General features: G+C 40.3%; 3 protein-coding genes across 10 annotated transcripts in view; 2 read left to right on the top strand and 1 right to left on the bottom strand.

Moving 5' to 3' along the window:
* SLC12A6 (solute carrier family 12 member 6) overlaps positions 1-10,720 on the top strand; it is an 87,622-nt gene extending 76,902 nt beyond the window's left edge. For 3 of the 4 annotated variants that reach the window (XM_047861705.1, XM_047861704.1, XM_047861706.1), the window contains 10 exons: positions 1,550-1,669; positions 2,455-2,559; positions 2,983-3,151; positions 4,683-4,878; positions 5,908-6,077; positions 7,235-7,366; positions 7,967-8,074; positions 8,288-8,472; positions 8,864-8,997; positions 9,934-10,720. In XM_047861705.1, coding sequence (XP_047717661.1) covers positions 1,550-1,669; positions 2,455-2,559; positions 2,983-3,151; positions 4,683-4,878; positions 5,908-6,077; positions 7,235-7,366; positions 7,967-8,074; positions 8,288-8,472; positions 8,864-8,997; positions 9,934-10,025 — 1,411 coding nt within the window. In that variant the 3' untranslated portion in view covers positions 10,026-10,720. Of the gene's footprint in view, positions 1-1,549; positions 1,670-2,454; positions 2,560-2,982; positions 3,152-4,682; positions 4,879-5,907; positions 6,078-7,234; positions 7,367-7,966; positions 8,075-8,287; positions 8,473-8,863; positions 8,998-9,933 lie in introns of those variants that run through there. The other variant, XR_007152806.1, reaches the window with a different exon arrangement.
* A 2,227-nt stretch (positions 10,721-12,947) lies between these two features.
* On the bottom strand, positions 12,948-18,212 carry EMC4 (ER membrane protein complex subunit 4). Of its 4 annotated transcripts, XM_047862242.1 has the most exons (5): positions 18,006-18,211; positions 17,551-17,665; positions 14,203-14,356; positions 13,749-13,909; positions 12,948-13,519 (listed from the first exon to the last, which is right to left on the bottom strand). In XM_047862242.1, exons 1-5 carry the CDS (start codon positions 18,089-18,091, stop codon positions 13,484-13,486), a joined length of 552 nt encoding a protein of 183 aa, XP_047718198.1. In that variant the 5' UTR covers positions 18,092-18,211; the 3' UTR covers positions 12,948-13,483. The 4 variants fall into 4 exon arrangements, with proteins under 4 accessions (XP_047718198.1, XP_047718199.1, XP_047718201.1 ...); XM_047862243.1 differs by lacking the exon at positions 13,749-13,909 and having other exon boundaries at positions 18,006-18,212; XM_047862245.1 differs by lacking the exon at positions 17,551-17,665 and having other exon boundaries at positions 18,006-18,143.
* Positions 18,213-18,218: 6 nt separating this feature from the next.
* Positions 18,219-19,152, top strand: part of KATNBL1 (katanin regulatory subunit B1 like 1) — a 59,108-nt gene continuing 58,174 nt past the window's right edge. For both annotated transcript variants that reach the window (XM_047862240.1, XM_047862238.1), the window contains exon 1: positions 18,219-18,278. The gene's annotated coding sequence lies outside the window, so the exon portion shown is untranslated. The remainder of the gene's footprint in view (positions 18,279-19,152) is intronic.

The following is a 19,152-nucleotide window of genomic DNA, read 5'->3' as shown; positions in this document are numbered from 1 at the left end:
GACTTGCAGTGCTTACCTGAATTTCCATCATCCTACCATGTTTTCTTCATAGGTCACTTTATAACTTCTAACACCCACTTGAGGATAAAGATCAAAACTATGAAATAAATATTTCCAGCCTGCTGCATTCTTCAGGTTAAACCAACCTACCCTTTGCAGATCTGTTTTCTGTTTACCTCTTAGCTAAGCACTGGACTTCATCCCTTTATATCTTTATTCTCATACTGTCATCCGTTTTCATTCTCGAACTCTCTTTTGACAGTGTCATTTAGCAGGTAAGAGCACGAGCTATAGCTTCAGATGACCTTAGCTTAATGTCAGCTCTACTGTTTCATAGCTTTGTAACTTTTAACAAAGCACATAACCACACAGAATTCAAGTTTATTCATTTGTAGAATGGGACTGATAGTATTACGTATCCCACAGGGTTGCTTTGGGATGATCTGAAGTGCTCAGCACAGTGCCTGCTACGTGGTGAAACTCTCAGTGGAAACGTCACTACAGCTGCTGCTGCTGTGTTGGCATCTCCTCAGTCCTAAAGGAGTCATTACGCTTTTCGCTGCCATCCCATCTCTTCCTCATTTCTTTTCTGTCATGGCTAAAGATTCTCTAATAGGTCCCATAGGGACCTGTTGCTATATTCCTCTTTGTTTTTTCTTTGACCCTTTCCTGGCTTTACTTACCAGTGATGAGCAGTAATGTGACCTTTATCTGGCAGAAAATTAGATCCTCACTGATTTTATCGCCTCTAATCCAATTTCTAGCTTTAACCTTAATCAGAAGTTCACTGTGAACTTTTTTGTGTTACTATTTTGCTTTTGTTTTCTCTTTATCCTGTTTTTACTGGAGCCTAATCTTTCCAGATTGAGCTCTCCTGCTCATTCTTTGAGATTCATCATAGAGCTAAGAAGTTCATTCTGTACACAGAAGAACTGCAATAAACATGATTGTTCACCTAATCTATTTGCTTAAAACAAGCATTTTATCATTCTCTGCCATGTTTCTCTTATGTAAAGTAAGAAAACTAACACCAGCTTTCCTTCAGTGGGTTCTACACGTATGCTAATAAACATTCATAAGGTAAAGATCAATATCTACATGAAATACTTTTGTTAGAGATCATCACGTTAATAATTCTGACTATATGCCCCATCCCTGTTTCACCTAGTAGGTATTAATTATCCTCACAACTACAGATAACTTTTGTTGAATCATGGTTATTTATATGTTTTTCCAGCAATGGGACACATCAGCACAAAGGATGGTTTGGGCCTCAGCGCAGGCCACAATAAAACAACTATAAAAATTGAGAAAAATCATTTAGAAACTTTTATAGTAATTTGACATTGTCATAGCATCCAGGCATATAGTAATTTTTCTAACAAATCCTTTTTATTGCATTTTACAAAAGTTCACTCTGCAATATATTAGAATTAAAAAATTAATAACAATTTCTCACCAGTTTGAGAAGCACCTCTAGCATAGGCGTCTTTTTTAGTTGCTTAGGAAAGCACTTTTTTCATTTGTGTTTTTGTTTTGAATTTTCTAGGGCCCTCTCTTTCATGGGAATGAGTATCTGTCTGGCTCTGATGTTCATTTCTTCCTGGTATTACGCTATTGTAGCTATGGTGATAGCTGGTATGATCTACAAGTACATCGAGTACCAAGGGTGAGTTTGTGGATGTGACCTTGATTACTGATAAAAGTATCCACATCAACTAGTTTGGTTAGAGCCAGCCCAATGGAAATTGCATTGAGGATCCAGATAACCTCATTCATCTGTAACTAAATTTTGTATCCCCGACTCTCCTAGCCGTCTTACAAGACACAAGCTTACAGATACAACAAGGGGAACCTATTGAGAAAATATGAACAGATCAGTGAAAAAAAATAACTAAAAGGACATGTCGAAATAATAATGATAAGTATGAAAGTATAACACAAATATAAATACTTTTGCTTATCGCCTCAGTCAAGGTATTGTTTTTGAAATGAAAAAGAAGTTAATTCTGAAAAACTGTAACAACTAAGACTTCAGTAACAGTTTCCAAAAATTAGGAGTAAATAACACTCTGGTTCAGAAGATCACATTGAGTTTCGCTTTCTCTCCATTATTTTCAGAGTAAATTGAACTTTGGGTCTGCAGTCATTTTATTCTCCAAATGGCTATTTTACATTATTGCTTTTAACAGGTACATAGAAGGACAAATGAGTGATCCTTCCAGCCTTTATTTTGAACTATTTATTGTGCAGTGCAGTCCATCACTGAAGGGCAGTGCGGATCTGCTTATAGCGGGTTCATTATGTTAATAAAGAGCATTTAGTTATTATGAGTTTTAATTTTCTGTCTTGTGCATATGTTACTTTTAGATAAAGAAAAAATAAACTTTATGTTTTGAAATTGTACTTCCTGTAGTTTAAATCTGTCTCTACTCTTTTCTTTTTTTCTCCCAGAGCGGAGAAAGAATGGGGTGATGGAATCCGTGGGCTGTCCCTCAGTGCAGCCCGATTTGCTTTGCTTCGGCTGGAGGAAGGACCTCCACACACTAAAAACTGGAGGTAAAGAAATCAACAGAGCCTAGTGGTGTGGTGTTTGGCACATGGTTAGCACACCCAACCGTGTGGTTCAGGATGACAGGATAATGAATTGAGGCGGCTCAAAGAACTGGTGTAATATATCTGTTTTGAACAATTCCAAATCCTTCATCTTGATTCCCTTTTCTTCTTGTGGTGTCTGATCTAGACTTCTACCATTTTTATTGTTTGTTGCAGATTGATCAATCTGCAGTGATACTGCAGTGATACAGGATTCAAAATCACTATACCCTCATCCTGTCCTTTCCTTTCCTTTAATCTCGCCCTTCTGCCCAGTTACATGTTTTATCCAGATCTCCTCAAGTAAATGCTAGAATCCTCATTCTGTTCCCCAAACCGAAAGTCTTTTCTCCTTCCCCACCCCCCCTCCTGCCAACCTCTTTACAGGCCTCAGTTGCTTGTATTGCTGAAACTAGATGAAGACTTACACGTCAAGCATCCTCGCCTCCTCACCTTTGCTTCACAGCTTAAAGCAGGAAAGGGCCTCACTATTGTGGGCTCTGTTATCGTGGGGAACTTCCTGGAGAACTACGGGGAAGCTCTAGCTGCTGAGCAGGTAAGAAAGAGTCAAGGCCTACTGACTTAGTGGAATGTAGCTTATGGTTTTGTGATGTAAAGTTATAAGATGTTGTATTTCTAAATTAATCCCTTTCCTGAGTGATCCAGGTTGTTTCCTTCTTGGTGCTTGCTTTCGAACAATCATATTCTCCCAAATAATAAGATGAACCAGAAAACAGTAATTTATTCTTTCCATTTAGAGAGCACTACTGGGGCACCCGGTGGTTCAGTCAGTTAAGCATCCAGCTCTTGATTTTGGCTCAGGTCATGATCTCAGGGTTCAAGAGATCATCGGGCTCTATGCTGACAGCATGGAGCCTGCTTAGGATTCTCTCTCTCCCTCTCTCTCTCTCTCTCTCTCTGCCCCTCCCCCCTTCAAAATAAACATTTAAAAATAAATAAATAAAAATAAAAAGCACTACCAAACTCTTAAGATTATTAAGGCTGAGCACTATTTCCAAACATTGGTTGAGTCAGGCCTCAGAGAGGTCCTTTAAATAAGTCTGTCCCTTGAACTGTGGAGATGGTTCTGCTCAATCTGGTGACAACGAAGAGCGGTAAACAACTTTTTTTCCTCCTTAGCAGTCTACATGGTATTGTGAGCAAGATTCCTTTGCTTTACTTCTGGTTAACTTGCCAAGTATAAGCTCTCCTTAAAGAAGAAAGCAGTTTTCACTCTAATGCTTATTATAATTGATAGAACCAACCCTGTTGTTTGGACAGATGTTCAATTACATTTCAAAAATTTTACTGGGTTGCATTTTGGAACACTTTGAAACCCTAAAAACTAGAAATAATGAAGAAGCATTAGTGCAGGATGATAAATATAAATAAAAAGCACAGGATTGGAAATCAAGAGACCTTGCTTATATTACCCTAGCTACACCACTGATATAATCTGTGCCTTTGGGAAAATCATTTCTTCTTTCTGCACCATTTTTCCCTTCACCTTTCCACCAGGAGAGCAGAGTAAAAGTAAATGAAATATTATCTCCAAATTGGCCTGAATAAGTAATAGTAAAGCAAAGACAAGTGTCATCAATAATCATTTTTAAAATATCAAAAAAGATACAGAAATAAGAGAAACCAAAAATAAAACATACCTGAAAAGAAAACAAAATTCTTAAGTGAAACTGAATCATCAGATTGAATTTCTAGTAATATGAGTCAGGGTATCACGGCAATTGAGGAAAGAAGGAGATCATGTTTACACTCACCCTAGTCGGTTAAGAAAGAGTATTGAATATTCGCTTTGTCAAACCCCTGTTCTTGATTTGTCTTGTATGTTACAGAGAAGGAAAAGGTAGAAACTCCCTATAGTCAACCAGCAGTATATGTAGTAAGCACTTAGAGAAAAAGGCAAAGGATAATGAAATTCCATCGGATTAATTTTAACTTTTTGGACGTTTCTGTAGGAGATATGGTCTTATGCAGAGTTTGTTAAAGAGGAGGAGAATATAATAAGGAGAAGAGTAATAAATAAAAAGGTTCAGTGTGAAGCAATTCAGTGTTGAGGTTCTCTTTTCCAGACCATAAAGCATCTAATGGAGGCAGAGAAGGTGAAAGGGTTCTGCCAGCTGGTGGTGGCGGCCAAGCTGAGAGAGGGCATTTCCCACCTCATCCAGTCATGTGGCCTTGGGGGCATGAAGCACAACACCGTGGTGATGGGATGGCCTAATGGCTGGCGCCAGAGTGAAGATGCTCGAGCTTGGAAGACTTTTATTGGTACAGAACACTTTTCATTTTATCCTGAGGGCCCAAAGAGGGGATAGACCTATATCCCTGTTACCTTAACCCCACCCCATAGCCTCCTAAAGTGGAGACTGTGCCATTGTTGAAGCAGAGTATTATAAGGGCACCTAAATGACTGCTAACAGTAATAACCTTACTCTACTCACCCCTCCACCTTTACCTTATGTTCATGAATTGTTTATCTCTGTCATGTATTATGTTGGGAGTTATTACTGAAATTGCCATATTTTCACTTACGATCTCCTATCATTGACATTCTCACAGGAATTGGAAGGATCATCTTTAATCAAAATCTCCAAAATTCACATATCCTGCCTCCTCCCCAGAAATGTAGTGATCAGAATATATCTAGTAACATAAATCATGGTTCTGAATCTAATTGTGTTATTCAGGTTTTTCTCAATGATTGTTGTTGCTCGATGAGGTATAACCTACTATGTAAACAGAACACCTTGCTTAAAGAAGTGTAAAAAAAAAAAAAAAAGTAAGGGCACCTGCTTGGCTTAGTTAAGTGTCCACCTCTTGGTTGCCGTTCAGGTCATGATCTCACGGTTCGTGGGATCAAGCCCCATGTCAGGCTTTGTGCTGAGAGTGCGGAGCCTGCTTGGGATTCTCTCTCTCCCTCGTTCTCTGCCCCTCCCCCACTCATGCTCTCTCTCTCTCTCTCTCTCTCTCTCTCTCTCTCTCTCTCAAAATAAATAAACTTTAAAAAAAAGTGTAAAAAAAAGCATTATCCTTGGGGCACTTGGGTGGCTCAGTCAGTTAAGCAGCTGACTCTTGATTTTGGCTCAGGTCATGATCTCATAGTTCATTAGATCAGGCCCCATGTCAGGCTCTGCACTGGTAGCTCAAAGCCTGCTTAGGATTCTCTCTCTGTCCCTCTCTGCCCCTCCCCTGTGCTCTCTCTCTTGCTCTCTCTCTCTCTCAAAATAAATAAACAATCTGACATGGTGGGAAGCAAGGCAGGCCTCTCTGTTGATCCTGATTCTGTTTTCTCCCTAGGCACAGTTCGAGTGACAACTGCTGCCCATCTGGCCCTGCTGGTGGCTAAAAACATCTCCTTCTTTCCCAGCAACGTGGAGCAGTTTTCTGAGGGCAACATTGATGTGTGGTGGATTGTGCATGATGGGGGGATGCTCATGCTCTTACCATTCCTACTTAAACAGCACAAGGTATTTTAGACACTTTTTGAAAAAAGTCTATCTCCCTTAATTAAGTTTTGTCCTGGTTCACTAGACAGATCCTTCCTCTTTGATTCTATAGTGTTGGGGCTTAGGATCAGAAAAGTTGGGGATTATTCTTAGCTTTCCCATGATCCCAGTTTCAACCTTATGAGAAATGGTTTTGTAGTTGGTACCTACCTATTTCCACATGAAATTCAGCAAATTAATAAAGTTCCATATGAGCTGCTGGAAAAACATTAACAAATGAACACATCTGTTAAAAAAAAAAATACCAAAGTCTCTCAAATACTGGAAACCTACATAAAGATGTATGGGTGTGTGTGTATCTCATATACATGCTCAGGGAGACTGGGTGGCTCAGGCAGTTAAGCATCCAACTTTGGCTTAGGTCACGATCTCACTGTGAGTTGGGGGCCCACATGGGGCTCTCTGCTGTCAGTGCGGAGCCCGCTTCGGATCCTCTGTCCCCCTCTCTCTGTCCTTCCCCCACTTGCACTTTTTTTTCTCTCTCTCAAAAATAAAAAAATAAACATATATATGCTCATCCTTTGGTAAGACTAATTAAACTGAAATTAAAAATAGTAAGGGGCACCTGGGTGGTTCAGTCGGTTAAGCGTCCAACTTTGGCCCAGGTCATGATCTCACGGAGAGTTCGAGCCCTGCGTCAGGCTCGATGCTAACAGCTCAGAGCCTGGAGCCCACTATGGATTCTGTGTCTCCCTTTCTGTCTGCTCCTCCCCTGCTCACACTCTGTGTCTCTCTCTCTCTCTCTGTCTCTCTCTCCCCTTCAAAAATAAATAAACATTCAAAAAAAAAAAACTTAAAAAAAAAAATAGTTAGCTATTATAGTCTCTGTGGTACCATCAGTATTCTACCTGAATACACCACCCTCTTAAGGTATCATATCATCTTTTGCCAGTTTTTTTCTTGTTAGGAAATTAAGAACTTCTTTAAAATGTTTTAAATGTGTTTCTTAGTCAAGCTTTTGCCCCAGTACCATAATTTAGCAAGTAAGAAACTGGAAACAAATACCCTGATACTACAGCAAGGTTGTCTAAAACAAAAAATGGCTTGCGTTTTAGGAAATAATTATTTTTTTTGCCTTCTTGCCTCTCACTTTCCATTTCTGTATGGTAATTTCTCAGGTGTGGCGAAAATGCAGCATACGGATCTTCACAGTAGCCCAGTTAGAAGACAATAGTATTCAGATGAAGAAGGACCTGGCCACCTTCCTCTATCACCTGCGCATTGAGGCAGAGGTGGAGGTGGTGGAGATGGTGAGAAAGAGTTTGAGATCACAAAGACCACCCTTCCCCCACTTCCTACCCTGTCTTCCTAGAGCTTTTTCTGGTTTGGGAACTTGTTCAGCTGCAAATGTGAATTAATCCCTTAGTTCCAACAAACCCCTAATATAGTGATCGAGAGAAGTAGACTATGTATGTGATGTGTAGTTGGTGTTGTTTTTAATTTTTGCTTTCTTGGTTGTGACACATTCTTTGTATTTTGGCCAGATTCTTGTCTGCTTAATACAGGTTTTTTTTTAGTTTTAATTTACATACGTGTGGTAAAGTCACACATAGCTTTTTGTTTTGTTTTGTTTTGCTTTAGTAACCTGGCAGTAAAAAAAAAATGTTTTTAAAGTAGAGTTTGTGCTTTGGAAACATATGTAATGGTTAGCTTATGGAAGACTCTCAGGGCTTCTATATTTGATCTACAGTCCGCAAAATTACATAGCTCAGTGCCTGGACAAGACAGGGGTGAAACTTAGGTTGATGTTGTGATACTTTCTCTGGTTTAGTGAGTGGAAAAGAAAACGTATGGCTGATCCTTGTTTCCCCTTTGTGCTTATTGCCCATGCTGCGTGTGATCCGTGGCAGCATGACAGTGACATTTCAGCTTATACTTATGAGCGCACCCTGATGATGGAGCAGAGATCCCAGATGCTCCGGCACATGCGACTGTCCAAAACCGAGCGGGACAGAGAGGTGAGACCTTCCTGTATTCATTGAATCCTGCCCCTGTGAAGTCTGTCACTGAAAGGGATGATCCTCTATTGTTCTCCTAGGATGACAGATTCTTTCCTTCCCACTTTATCAGTTCTTCCACTGTAACCCTACATTATTGTTTGAAAATGATTGAAGCTGAAGCATGAGAGAGATTTGGGTATAGAGGTCATAGCTGTGTTGGGCCCTCCTCAGGCACAGTTGGTGAAAGACCGGAACTCAATGCTGCGATTGACCAGCATTGGGTCTGATGAGGATGAAGAGACAGAAACCTATCAGGAGAAGGTGCACATGACTTGGACAAAAGACAAGTACATGGCATCCCGGGGACAAAAGGCCAAGTCGATGGAAGGATTCCAGGACCTGCTTAACATGCGTCCGTAAGTTTTCCAACTCACAAGCTTTTCACATAACATGGTATCCCAGTCAGTGGCACACATGTGACTTTGCCTGGATACACAGGATAAAGTCTGTTCATTCCACACCAAATCCAGCCATCTCTGTTATTTCCCTGTGCATACCAGCTACCAGTTAACATTGTACACAAGCTAACCACCCTTCTTCCTCGCCATGTTCTGTTCCCGGCATAAAACAAGCAAACGTCGAATGAGAAAACCCAGGCCAGAATATTAAAATAAAGAAATCATTTGTTCATTGCATTATTCATAGTCATTGCAAAAAAGCTCTGTATCTCAAGGTTTTTAAAGTTAACTGTATGTCTAGCTTTCTCTTTGCCTTAACCACCTCTATTTCTCCCTTCCACCTGCCCAGGGACCAGTCCAATGTGAGGAGGATGCATACAGCAGTGAAACTCAATGAGGTTATAGTTAACAAGTCCCATGAAGCAAAGCTTGTTTTGTTGAATATGCCAGGGCCACCTCGAAACCCTGAGGGTGATGAAAACTGTATCCTTTCCAAGAGTGGGGTTATCAGTAAGGAAAATCTTAGCCTGTTTCTTAGATGAGACCACTAGGTAACCTTAAAAGTCATTGTCTGTGCCCACATTTCCCTCTTGAGGAGGGAAGGCTGTTAAAAGTCTTAGGCAAGGATTCTTACAGAGTAGTGAGAGTAATCTCCTTTTGGGGAGGTGGGTGTATATGTTCTCTCTGAACCCTAAAAAGACTTTATAGGTGGTAAATTTGCATCATGACTTCTAATATTTCATGGTATAGAACCCTTTCTGACAGTCCTAGAGACAGAGTACCCACATCCTTTCTCCTTTTCAAGCTCTACCTGCTTTGCAAAGCTCCTGCGGATGGAGTTAGGGGAGAAGCAGTGGAGTGGAACCTCCTCCAAGGGGAAAAAAGAGATAAGGGTTTTTTCCTCAGACCCTCATCCCAGGATTGTTTTCATGGGGCCCCTTCAGAACGGCAATGGTGTAGACTGGCCCGTTTGCACCAGTACCACTAAGCAAAAAAAGATTAAGAAAAAAAGAATTGGCAGAAAAATCTGACTTGAGTAACTTCACTTAGAAATTACTTGGGTTCTCTCTAGCAGTCTTCTAAGCTGCCCTGTTGTGACTTTTTCTTCTTTTTTGGCTTATTTTGCTATGTGGTGGGAACATGTTATTTGTGGTTTTCCTCCACTTTTTTAAGTAACGTTTAGAAAAAAATCTAACAAATAGAGATCTTGTATTATATATGCAAAGGGACTAGATTCCTGGATTATTTCACAGGGTTAAATGGACTCCAGAGTTCAGATCTCTCCAATTCTTAGTATATAGTAAGTAAAACAAGCATGTTGATTTTGCAAGTTTGTAGTCAGATAAACCCAGATTATCATGTCAGGTTATAAAAATGTGCTTTTCTCCCACCTGTTTGTCTCCTTGACAAATTCTGAAGACATGGAGTTCCTAGAAGTGCTCACCGAGGGACTAGAGCGAGTCCTCCTTGTCCGAGGTGGTGGCAGTGAAGTGATCACCATTTATTCATAATCTACTCCTGAGTGACTCTGCTTGGCCTCACCTTTCCTAAAAGGCTTCCATCCTTCGTGGAAGTGCCAGCTCTTTACTACTACTCCCATCAAGTAGGCCTGGGTTCTGTACACATCACACTGAACTCTTGACAGGCTGAGCCTCAAGTACTTGTGCAAAAAAAGTACAAATAGTTCTGCTCTTTGCTGTCATATGATCTGCCATCCTTACAGAAGAAGCAAATCTTCCCTCAACATTGGAACACTGGTCAAGTCCTAAAAGCCATGTCTGTCCCAGTTGAAGTCAAGTTAGAATTAATAAGCTAAACCAATAAAAATGAATTGGCAAAAGGGATGCTAGAAATTCAACTGAAGACCGAAAGCAAGTACAGTTCCAACATTAAAGGGAAGTCTCAGAAGTCATGGTCCAGTGATGACACCATGGGGGTAACAGCCAGAGGACACAGCTTCATCATACTAAAGAAATCACAGCCAAGTATATGGGGACCTAACATCCTTGTGGAGATAACCTGTGGCAAACCAGGATGAAAACCTTTTTTAGCGAATTTTCTTTAATGAATCCACTGTTCTCCAGGACTCTGATTTTCTGTTAGGGTACTAATATACAAAAACTGACACATGGCTGCAGCCTTTACTTCTTCCTCCAAAATAAGATTCTCCCCAAATACCAGGTTTAAGTACATATACTATGTTGGTGTGTGTGTATATATATATATATATATATATATATATATATATATATATGTGTGTGTGTATATATATATATTTATACACACACACATATATGTAGGTGTGTATATATATGCATATATATGTATATATGTGTGTATACATATACATGTACATATATGTATATATACATGTATATATACATGTGTATACACATATATACATATATATACATATATGTACATGTATATGTATACACACACACATATATATATATATATATATATCAGCTGGTTCTCAAAATCGATTGTGGTTAAGATTGTAATACAGGCATTATCCTGGAAATTGTTTTTTAAAGTTGGAGTGGAAAATTTTCTTTCAGGCTGTGTTCAAATGGCCAAATTAAGGTAACTCCAAATGGTAGCTGTTAAGATGTACTGAAACACAGTCTGTGGTTACCTATGCGACAAGGGCAAACATTAAAGTTGTTATCTAGGAAACCTAGATGATGATGCATAGTGCCCAACAGTTTCTCCTCTCCTTTTTTTTTATGCCCTCTGGGTTGGTAGGCAGGCATAGGTCAAAAATCAGGAACAAACACTAGGAAGACTGGCTGAAATCCTTCCCTAAAAGCGTTGGACTGTCTTTTAAAGGGGGAATCTAGCAATGGGATTTGAAGTTCCAGAGCCATACTCCTTCCATAGTGCCAAAGATTGAGCTGCTGCTCCTCTCCCTACCTGCTTCACTAAAGTGGCATATGATTGGCATTGTCCTGATTCAAGAAACTTCTTTCACTAAGAATCCTGTGGACTCATTTCCAAAACCATAGCAAAGACTTGAGGCACTCACCTAAATGCCCACAGTATGAGCAGTTTTCTTTTCTCAATTCTATTCTTGTGACTGCAGAAACTTGGCTTTGAACTAAGAGTATCCAAGCCAACAGTCTTCTGCTATAACAGTTGTTTTCAGAAAGCTCTAAATGTGTCAAGGAAATACTTGTGCAAGCTTAGCTTTTTATTTGCTCATTTACTGGTCATTAAAACACCTGGCTTTCAAGCATAGGGAAACCACCTTGAGTAGTAATTGCAAATATGTGAAATGTTCATTTCTTTTATAGGATAAGTATTTAGAGAAACTATCTTAACTGTATTCATGACTGATTTTGAATCACTTTATTAATGATAAATAGTGCCACTCTTTTTTGATTACCCAGTAGGATTTGGAGGAAGCAAACCTAGGTATCAGCAGACTATTCATTTGACTGTTACGGGGCAGAAGAGAAAACTCTTCAGTATGGCTTCAGAAATTGAGTCATTTTGTTCCCTTTGCTCTTTTTTCGACCTCAAGTCCCAGTCAGGGTAGCAAAGCAGACACAATCTTTAAGTCTTTTTCCTGCTCCTTCCTGCAGAGGGTAGAAGCATTGTTTACAATTTCCACCATAATACTCCATTGTTGAATTGAGTCCACAGTAGTGGAATAGGTTTCTTAGGACCCAAGATATTGACACCCCAGTCTTTAAAGGTCAGCCTACCCAGGAATTCCTCTACATTTACACACATCCTCTGGCCAAAGTAGTTGATCTTTTTTTTTTTCCATATAGAAAAAATATGGGCAGAAAACAAGGTTTTAGAAGAGCTTTTTGTGGTTGGAGCTCTGTAAGAATCTTTTAAAAGGGATAACGGAGTTAGTGGCTACTAATAACAGCCGCTACTTCAGCCCTTAAAACATACAAACACCATTATGTGGGAAAATGGTTACTAGGCCAGATTTAAACTCATCTCCGTCTAGAGCATTTCATGTCCGTGTGTTGCTTATGTTGTTTGTCTGCAAAGTGTCTTGTCTCTTCTAATCACTGCAAATAAAGCAATACTGAAAACTTGATAAGAGAATGCACCTTAGGGGAAGGGGCTTTTATGTTTCAAGAAGGAAGAGAAAGGAAAGACCTCTTCCTGCCTTTTGAGTAAGATTCAGCTTTTAAGTCTCAGCTATGATTTACCAGGGCAGATTATGACAATATCCATTCTCCAGATGCTGACCCTCTGCCTTCTAAAGCTATCTTAAAAGCTGGGGTTTGAATTGCAGCATCTGCTTGACAGATGCCAGGCTCCTCTTGGCAGGGGAAAGATCATTACTGTGTATCTTCCTTTGCCTCAGATGGCTGTGGCCCCGACTATCCCGCCAATCCTCACGCCCCCTACATGTGTTAAAAATCCATTATTGTGGATATTAAAGTAGCGATTACACTGTAAGCATATTTTCGTGCTCTTTTTGTCTGGTTTATTTTTCTTTTCATCATGTATAATCTGAATCCAGCATTAGTTTCTTATATCTTCCACAAGTGTCTCCAACAGAATTTTTATGTTCCAGCTTGTGTTAAATAGAAGTGAAATATTAAGGAAAATAGATTTAAGGGAAACTTGTGCAACTTTTTTTTAAGCATTGTTCTCGACCATTTAATTTATTGAAAAGAGCTGCTGCTGTGGTTCTCGATTTAGCAGCAGCCATTCTTTTGTTTACATAGAGTTACAGTTTTATTTGTTGTTTTGCTCTGTACTGGAAACATAAATAAAGTTTTCTACATTATTTTCAGTCAAGGGTTGTAGTATGGTTTGTGTGTGTAGTGATACATACTTGTCTTTCTGGGCCTCACCATGGAGAAAAGAGAGCTTTGGGTTCTTGTTGGCATGAGTGATCATGTGAAGAGTAAGTATGTGAAGGAGGAGCCACTGGACATGAAAAGGTTGTAAATGGGATCCTGATACAAAGGCACCAGGTACTTCTTTCTCAGGTTCACAGAAGCAGTCCTCCACCACTGAACTCCATCCTCTGAAACAAGAAAAGGTGAAAGGGTGTTGAACTAACTCCTGGAATCAAGTACAGTTACTTTATTTAATCACAGGCTCTATTTCACTTTATCCTTAAAAAATAACAACTTCCAAACTCCCAAGGAATCTTATTTCTTAAAAAATAAGCTCTAGTACCAACTCAAATCCTCCACCCTCAAATGGGTCAACTATTTACAACTGCCCCAAATTTAACTTTTCTTTTGGCTTACCTCAGGGGGCTCAATGAAGGCTAACCAATCTGATGCATGTGTAGGCAACAGTCCCATTGACTGGCATTTATAAACAGCCAGTGCCAAACCCATGAGGTTTCCAATGAGATATACCAAACCCTGCAGAAACTTCTGACTTGAACTTTCTAGCATCTTGAAAGCTGTTGAGAGAACAAACCAAGGTTTTTTTTCCCCAATATGAATCAGGTCATTTATTAAAACAATATAGACCCAAAGAAAGAGAGCAAATAGAACCACTGAAGGTGAATAAAAAACCATGATAAGTTCCCTCCCCTCCACGCTGCCACCATTATCATCACCTCCCTGTACACCCCCCCTCCACCCCACTGGCAACTAGCCAACAGCAGTACTAAAGATTTTCATGAGTTTCACCTAAGAATATGTCTTCAATTCTTAAAACTTAAGGAAGGGTTGTTATATCAAGAATACTTACTGGCTGAAATGGCCATAAGTGCCTGAATGGGCCGCCAAGCCATCATACACACCATCATAGTAGGGAAGATGGAGATAGTATTGCCTGCCATGTACATGATGAAGAGGTTCATGGGAATCTGTTTGAGGGGACCCAAGGCGATATCCCAGCAGCGCTAAAACAAACACAGTTTTAACTGATGATCTGTATCCTCCGTCCCACATTTGTCAGATCACTGATGTTAAGGTGAAGTGAACACAATTCCTAATTCTGTGCTTCTGAACCGACTCCTCAGTTCCACCACTTTTGCCCTTCATGTTGCCACAAGAAGCTTTCTCTTCCACTAAAGATAAGGCATCCTCAACATTTGTAATATTTTTCCCCATTGGTTTTCCAGATGTTATTTTCCCCCCATGATCTAACTAAAAAGAAAGACTTCCTTACTTTGGTTCTTGTACTTCTGCATCTATCATTGTCCCATCTACAACTGAAGAAATAGGTAAATCCACAAGATGGGAGTTAGCACATCACAATCAATAACTAAAAAAACAAACTGACAAATCAAGATATTGAAGTCCTGGGGGTGCCTAAGTGGCTCAATTAGTTGAGCGTCCAGCTTTGGCTTGGGTCATGATCTCACGGTTCATGGGTTCAAGCCTCGCACTAGGCTCTCTACTGTCAGTGCGGAGCCCGCTTCAGATCCTCTGTCCCCCTCTCCCTCAGCCCCTCCCCTGCTCACACGCTCTCTCTCAAAAATAAACATAAAAAAGGAAAAAACAGATACAGAAGACCTGAATGACATTAACTTAACCCAACTGACATATACAGAACATTGCACCCAACACCTGTAGAATTCACTTTCTTTTCAAACATACTTGAGACACTTACAAAAGCTGACCACGTGCAGAGCCATGAAGAAAGTGTCAGCTCACAAGAACCCAAATCCTACAAAGCATGTTCTTTGCTTATGATGCAATTAAGCTAAAAATCAGTAACAAAAAGAAAACAAAACTCCCTACATGTTAGAATTAACAAATGTATTCTAAATAATCAACAAATCAAAGAAGAAATTAAATACGTATTAGAAAACTATTTCTCTTTTAAAAATTTTAAAAAGCTCTTATTTTAAATTCCAGTGAACATACAGTGTAACATTAGTTTCAGATGTACATTATAGTGATTCAACACTTCATACAAGGTGCTCATCACAAGTGCACCCAAATCCCCATCACCTATTTAACCCATGCCTCCACCCACCTCCCCTCTGAGTCTGTTTCTTGGTTTGCACCTCTCTCTCCCCGCCTTTTGCTCATTTGCTTCTTAAATTTCATATATGAGTGAAATCATATGGTATTTGTCTTTCTCTAACTTATTTCTCTTAGGATAATACTCCTTAGCTCCATCCACATTGTGCTCGGCATCTATTTCAAGAAGTTAGAGAAAGGAATAAAGCCCACAGAAATGAGAAGGAAATAAAAATGAGAAAAGAAATTAATGAAATTTTCTTTAAGTAAACAAAGCTGACGGCATTTTTTTTTTTTTTTGAAGATTAATAAAATCAATACTGGAGAGCCTGACGAAGGAAAAAGAAGAGATATTTTACATTGTGAATAAAAGAGGAACATCTCTATAGTTCTTGCAGTGTATTAAAGTGATCATATTATGAATTTTGGGAAATGGATAAATTCCTAGAAGAACTACCTAACAGCATAATATATTAGATTGAAATTTTAAATAGTCCTCAAATTGTTTAAGAAACTGAATCTTTAATTAAGCCCAGATGGTTTTCCTTGGCAAATTCTAAACATTTTAGGAAAAAATTAAGCCAATCTTATACACACTCTCAGAAAATAAAAAATGATCATTCTGCAACTCATTAAATGGGGCCCCATAAATACCAAAACCTGACAAGGACATTATGAGAAAAGCTTATAGATTGATATTACTCCTGAAACTAAATGCAAAAATCCTAAACAAAATATTAAGTAAATCTAGTAATAGAATATATCACTATGCATTGAGCTTATTCGTGTTAAAAGAATAAATGGCCATATTTGTAAGCAGTTCCTGATGTGTCACTTACATAAAAGATCACTTATCTTGGAGTTTAAAGATCAAACCATCCATACAACAGAAGTGTTCTAAAGTATAATAATCTACCTGCAAAATCAGGCCATTTTAATACTTTCATGTTATTCATAATACTACAATTTGATGTACCAAGATGAAAAGTGATATACTTATCAAGAAAGGCACTGATACCAGCTGTCATTTTCATGTTGTAAAAATCACTGCAATTCATGAAATGACGATCATTTGGTATTGAACAATATTAAGGCTGAGATGAAAAAAAGTGCCAGGTTGTGTTCTAGCTGTCAGGAAACAAAAATCTGCTCTCCTGGAGCTTACCAACGTAAAAAAGACAGTTGATAAAGTAACTATATCATATACATGAATGATATGGGAAAAATATAGGAATTAGGAAAGGATAAGTAGGAAAACAGGATAGGGAGTGCCATGAGTAGGCTTCGCTAAGAAGGTAATTTTTTTTAATTTTTTTTTAACATTTTTATTTATTTTTGAGACAGGGAGAGACAGAGCATGAACAGGGGAGGGTCAGAGAGAGGGAGACACAGAATCTGAAACAGGCTCCAGGCTCTGAGCTGTCAGCACAGAGCCCGACGCGGGGCTCGAACTCACGGACCGTGAGATCATGACCTGAGCCGAAGTCGGCCGTCCAACCGACTGAGCCACCCAGGCACCCCTACTAAGAAGGTAATATTTGAGAGACCTAAAGGAGATGGGAGAGCAAGTCATAAAAGTATCTGGGGGAAGAGTATTCCAGGAAGAGGTAAAGAACATGTAGGAAAGTCTGAGATGGAAGCCTGCCAGGTATATTCAAGGAGCAGCAAGGAGGCCATTCTGACTAGAGTGGAATGAAGAACAAAGGGGAAAGTGACAGAAGATGAAGTCGCTCAGACTCGAATGATAGGTAAGGTAATCAATAGTAATAAGTAACAAACTTTCTCATCTGTTGTGAGGATAAAGCCAAAAGTATATCTGACACATTGGTTGTGTCAGGGAACTAGAGTTGTGGTTGTAAGGGAACTAGAGTAAAAGGAGGACTTCAGCTGTTAGGCACAGGCACCAGTAGATAATTTCCACCTACTTTCTTACATCGTTCAAACGCCTTTTGTTTTTCCAACTATTAAGCACTTTTACTACTGTAAGTTAATCTCAATCGGCTTATCTACCAATATTGGGGTTAAGACTCCTACAGTAAGTCAGTCATATGCTGCCTGGGAGAGGAGGGTACGTGTGTAGGTCAGGATTGGCCTAAGAACTACTGTGACATCTATACCTCTGTACCTTCTCCACCAGAATCCGGTCTGTCTCCTGCACGCTGGTATCAGGCACTTGCTTGTCCAAGTAGCCAACAGGGTACAGCGAGTCTCCCTGGCCACCGCCCCGGTCACTTCGGCTCCTAAAGAACCAAAGCAGGAAACTAAGGCTGCAGCCTTCCACACTTCAAATCCCACATTTCCTGTTCTATTAATCATAGGAACAAAGAGCCTCAGATACACCTACCCAGATTAGACCAAGCCCTCTCGTGGGTTCGTCAGACCTCTGTCTATTGGGAGGAATAAAATAAACATCCTTTGAACATTAGAAACTTCCGCGGCAGAGAAGCCACTAGCTCCCCAGGAGTCGTCTTTATGCCACCCGTCCTTTTCAGAGAGTTGTGCCTCAGAGATCAGTTCTTATTCCTCTGCGGCAGTACTGGGGTGAAGTCTCTGTTACCTAGCTTGGCCCCTGCTCCTCACCTGCTGCCTCCTCCAGGCCCGCTCAGTTCAATGGCCCACTTGAAGCGCCGGCCTCGGTTAGCCACCAGGCTCCCCTGGGCCGTCATGGCAACGGCCACCTACCAAAGCTGCAAAGCTCCTCACTGTAAAGCGGGCCGGGACCCAGGCCCACTGACACCCGCTACTTCTCTGTCTTATTCTTCAAGCCCGCTTCCGGCGCGTAACGTAAACGTCACTTCCACCTGGAAATTGGCGGACGGAGGGTGGAAGAGAGAGTCCTTGGAAGTGCAGAAGGTGGGTGTCGTGAAGGTCAGACCGTCCTTAGCTCCGTAAAACGACCCCCGAGCGCTCCCTCCTTTCTGAAGAGGCCTGTTGTGTGTTCCCTGACCTCTGAGGTGCGCTTTGCAGAGGGAAAGTCCTTACTGACCCTGTTAGGAATTGAAGCCTAGAAATCCTTCTTGAGCCCCTACGCTCTCCCGGGAAGACAAGATTCAAATCTGCGTTAAAAACCTGTATTCGGGGCGCCTGGGTGGCGCAGTCGGTTAAGCGTCCGACTTCAGCCAGGTCACGATCTCACAGTCTGTGAGTTCGAGCCCCGCGTCGGGCTCTGGGCTGATGGCTCAGAGCCTGGAGCCTGTTTCCGATTCTGTGTCTCCCTCTCTCTCTGCCCCTCCGCCGTTCATGCTCTGTCTCTCTCTGTCCCAAAAATAAATAAATGTTGAAAAAAAAAAAATTAAAAAAAAAAAAAAAAAAAAAAACCTGTATTCACCACGGGTTGAGTGACCTTGAGCACGTTATTTAGTAGCTTCCGAGTATTGAAAATGCTCTCCATGTCCCAGGAGCTTTGTGTTTAAGAAGTCACGTTAACCCTGCGCGGTAAATAGTCCTATGCTCATTCCGCCCAATGCTAGGAGGCAGTGTTAAAGTGGGAAGGCTCGTGGGCCTGAGATACAGATGGCCTTCTTTTGATCCTGGCTTCTTTACTTATGTGACTTTGGACAAGTTAAATCTTTTGTGTTTCAACCTTTTCATATGTAGAAGTTGGATAATCTGCCTACTTTCCAGGGTTCTGAGGTTAAATGGAGTGCCCGCTACGTATGCATCATTTTTTTTAATTAAAAAAAAAAAAAAAAAAAAAAGCACAATAGTGATTGGATTTTGTGTTCAG

The sequence above is a fragment of the Prionailurus viverrinus genome, chromosome B3 (assembly GCF_022837055.1).
Source record: "Prionailurus viverrinus isolate Anna chromosome B3, UM_Priviv_1.0, whole genome shotgun sequence".
Taxonomy (NCBI): domain Eukaryota; kingdom Metazoa; phylum Chordata; class Mammalia; order Carnivora; family Felidae; genus Prionailurus; species Prionailurus viverrinus.
Note: the sequence above shows the minus strand (reverse complement) of the source record. Positions and strands in the feature narration are given on the sequence as shown.

Excerpts from the sequence above, each read along its gene's own strand:
- EMC4 (XM_047862242.1), bottom strand. The coding sequence starts at position 18,091 with ATGACGGCCCAGGGGAGCCTGGTGGCTAACCGAGGCCGGCGCTTCAAG. Across the intron at positions 14,357-17,550 it reads ACCGGATTCTGGTGGAGAAG|CGCTGCTGGGATATCGCCTT; the intron begins GTACAGAGGTAT and ends TGTTTGTTTTAG. Across the intron at positions 13,910-14,202 it reads ACTTATGGCCATTTCAGCCA|CTTTCAAGATGCTAGAAAGT; the intron begins GTAAGTATTCTT and ends TTCTCTCAACAG.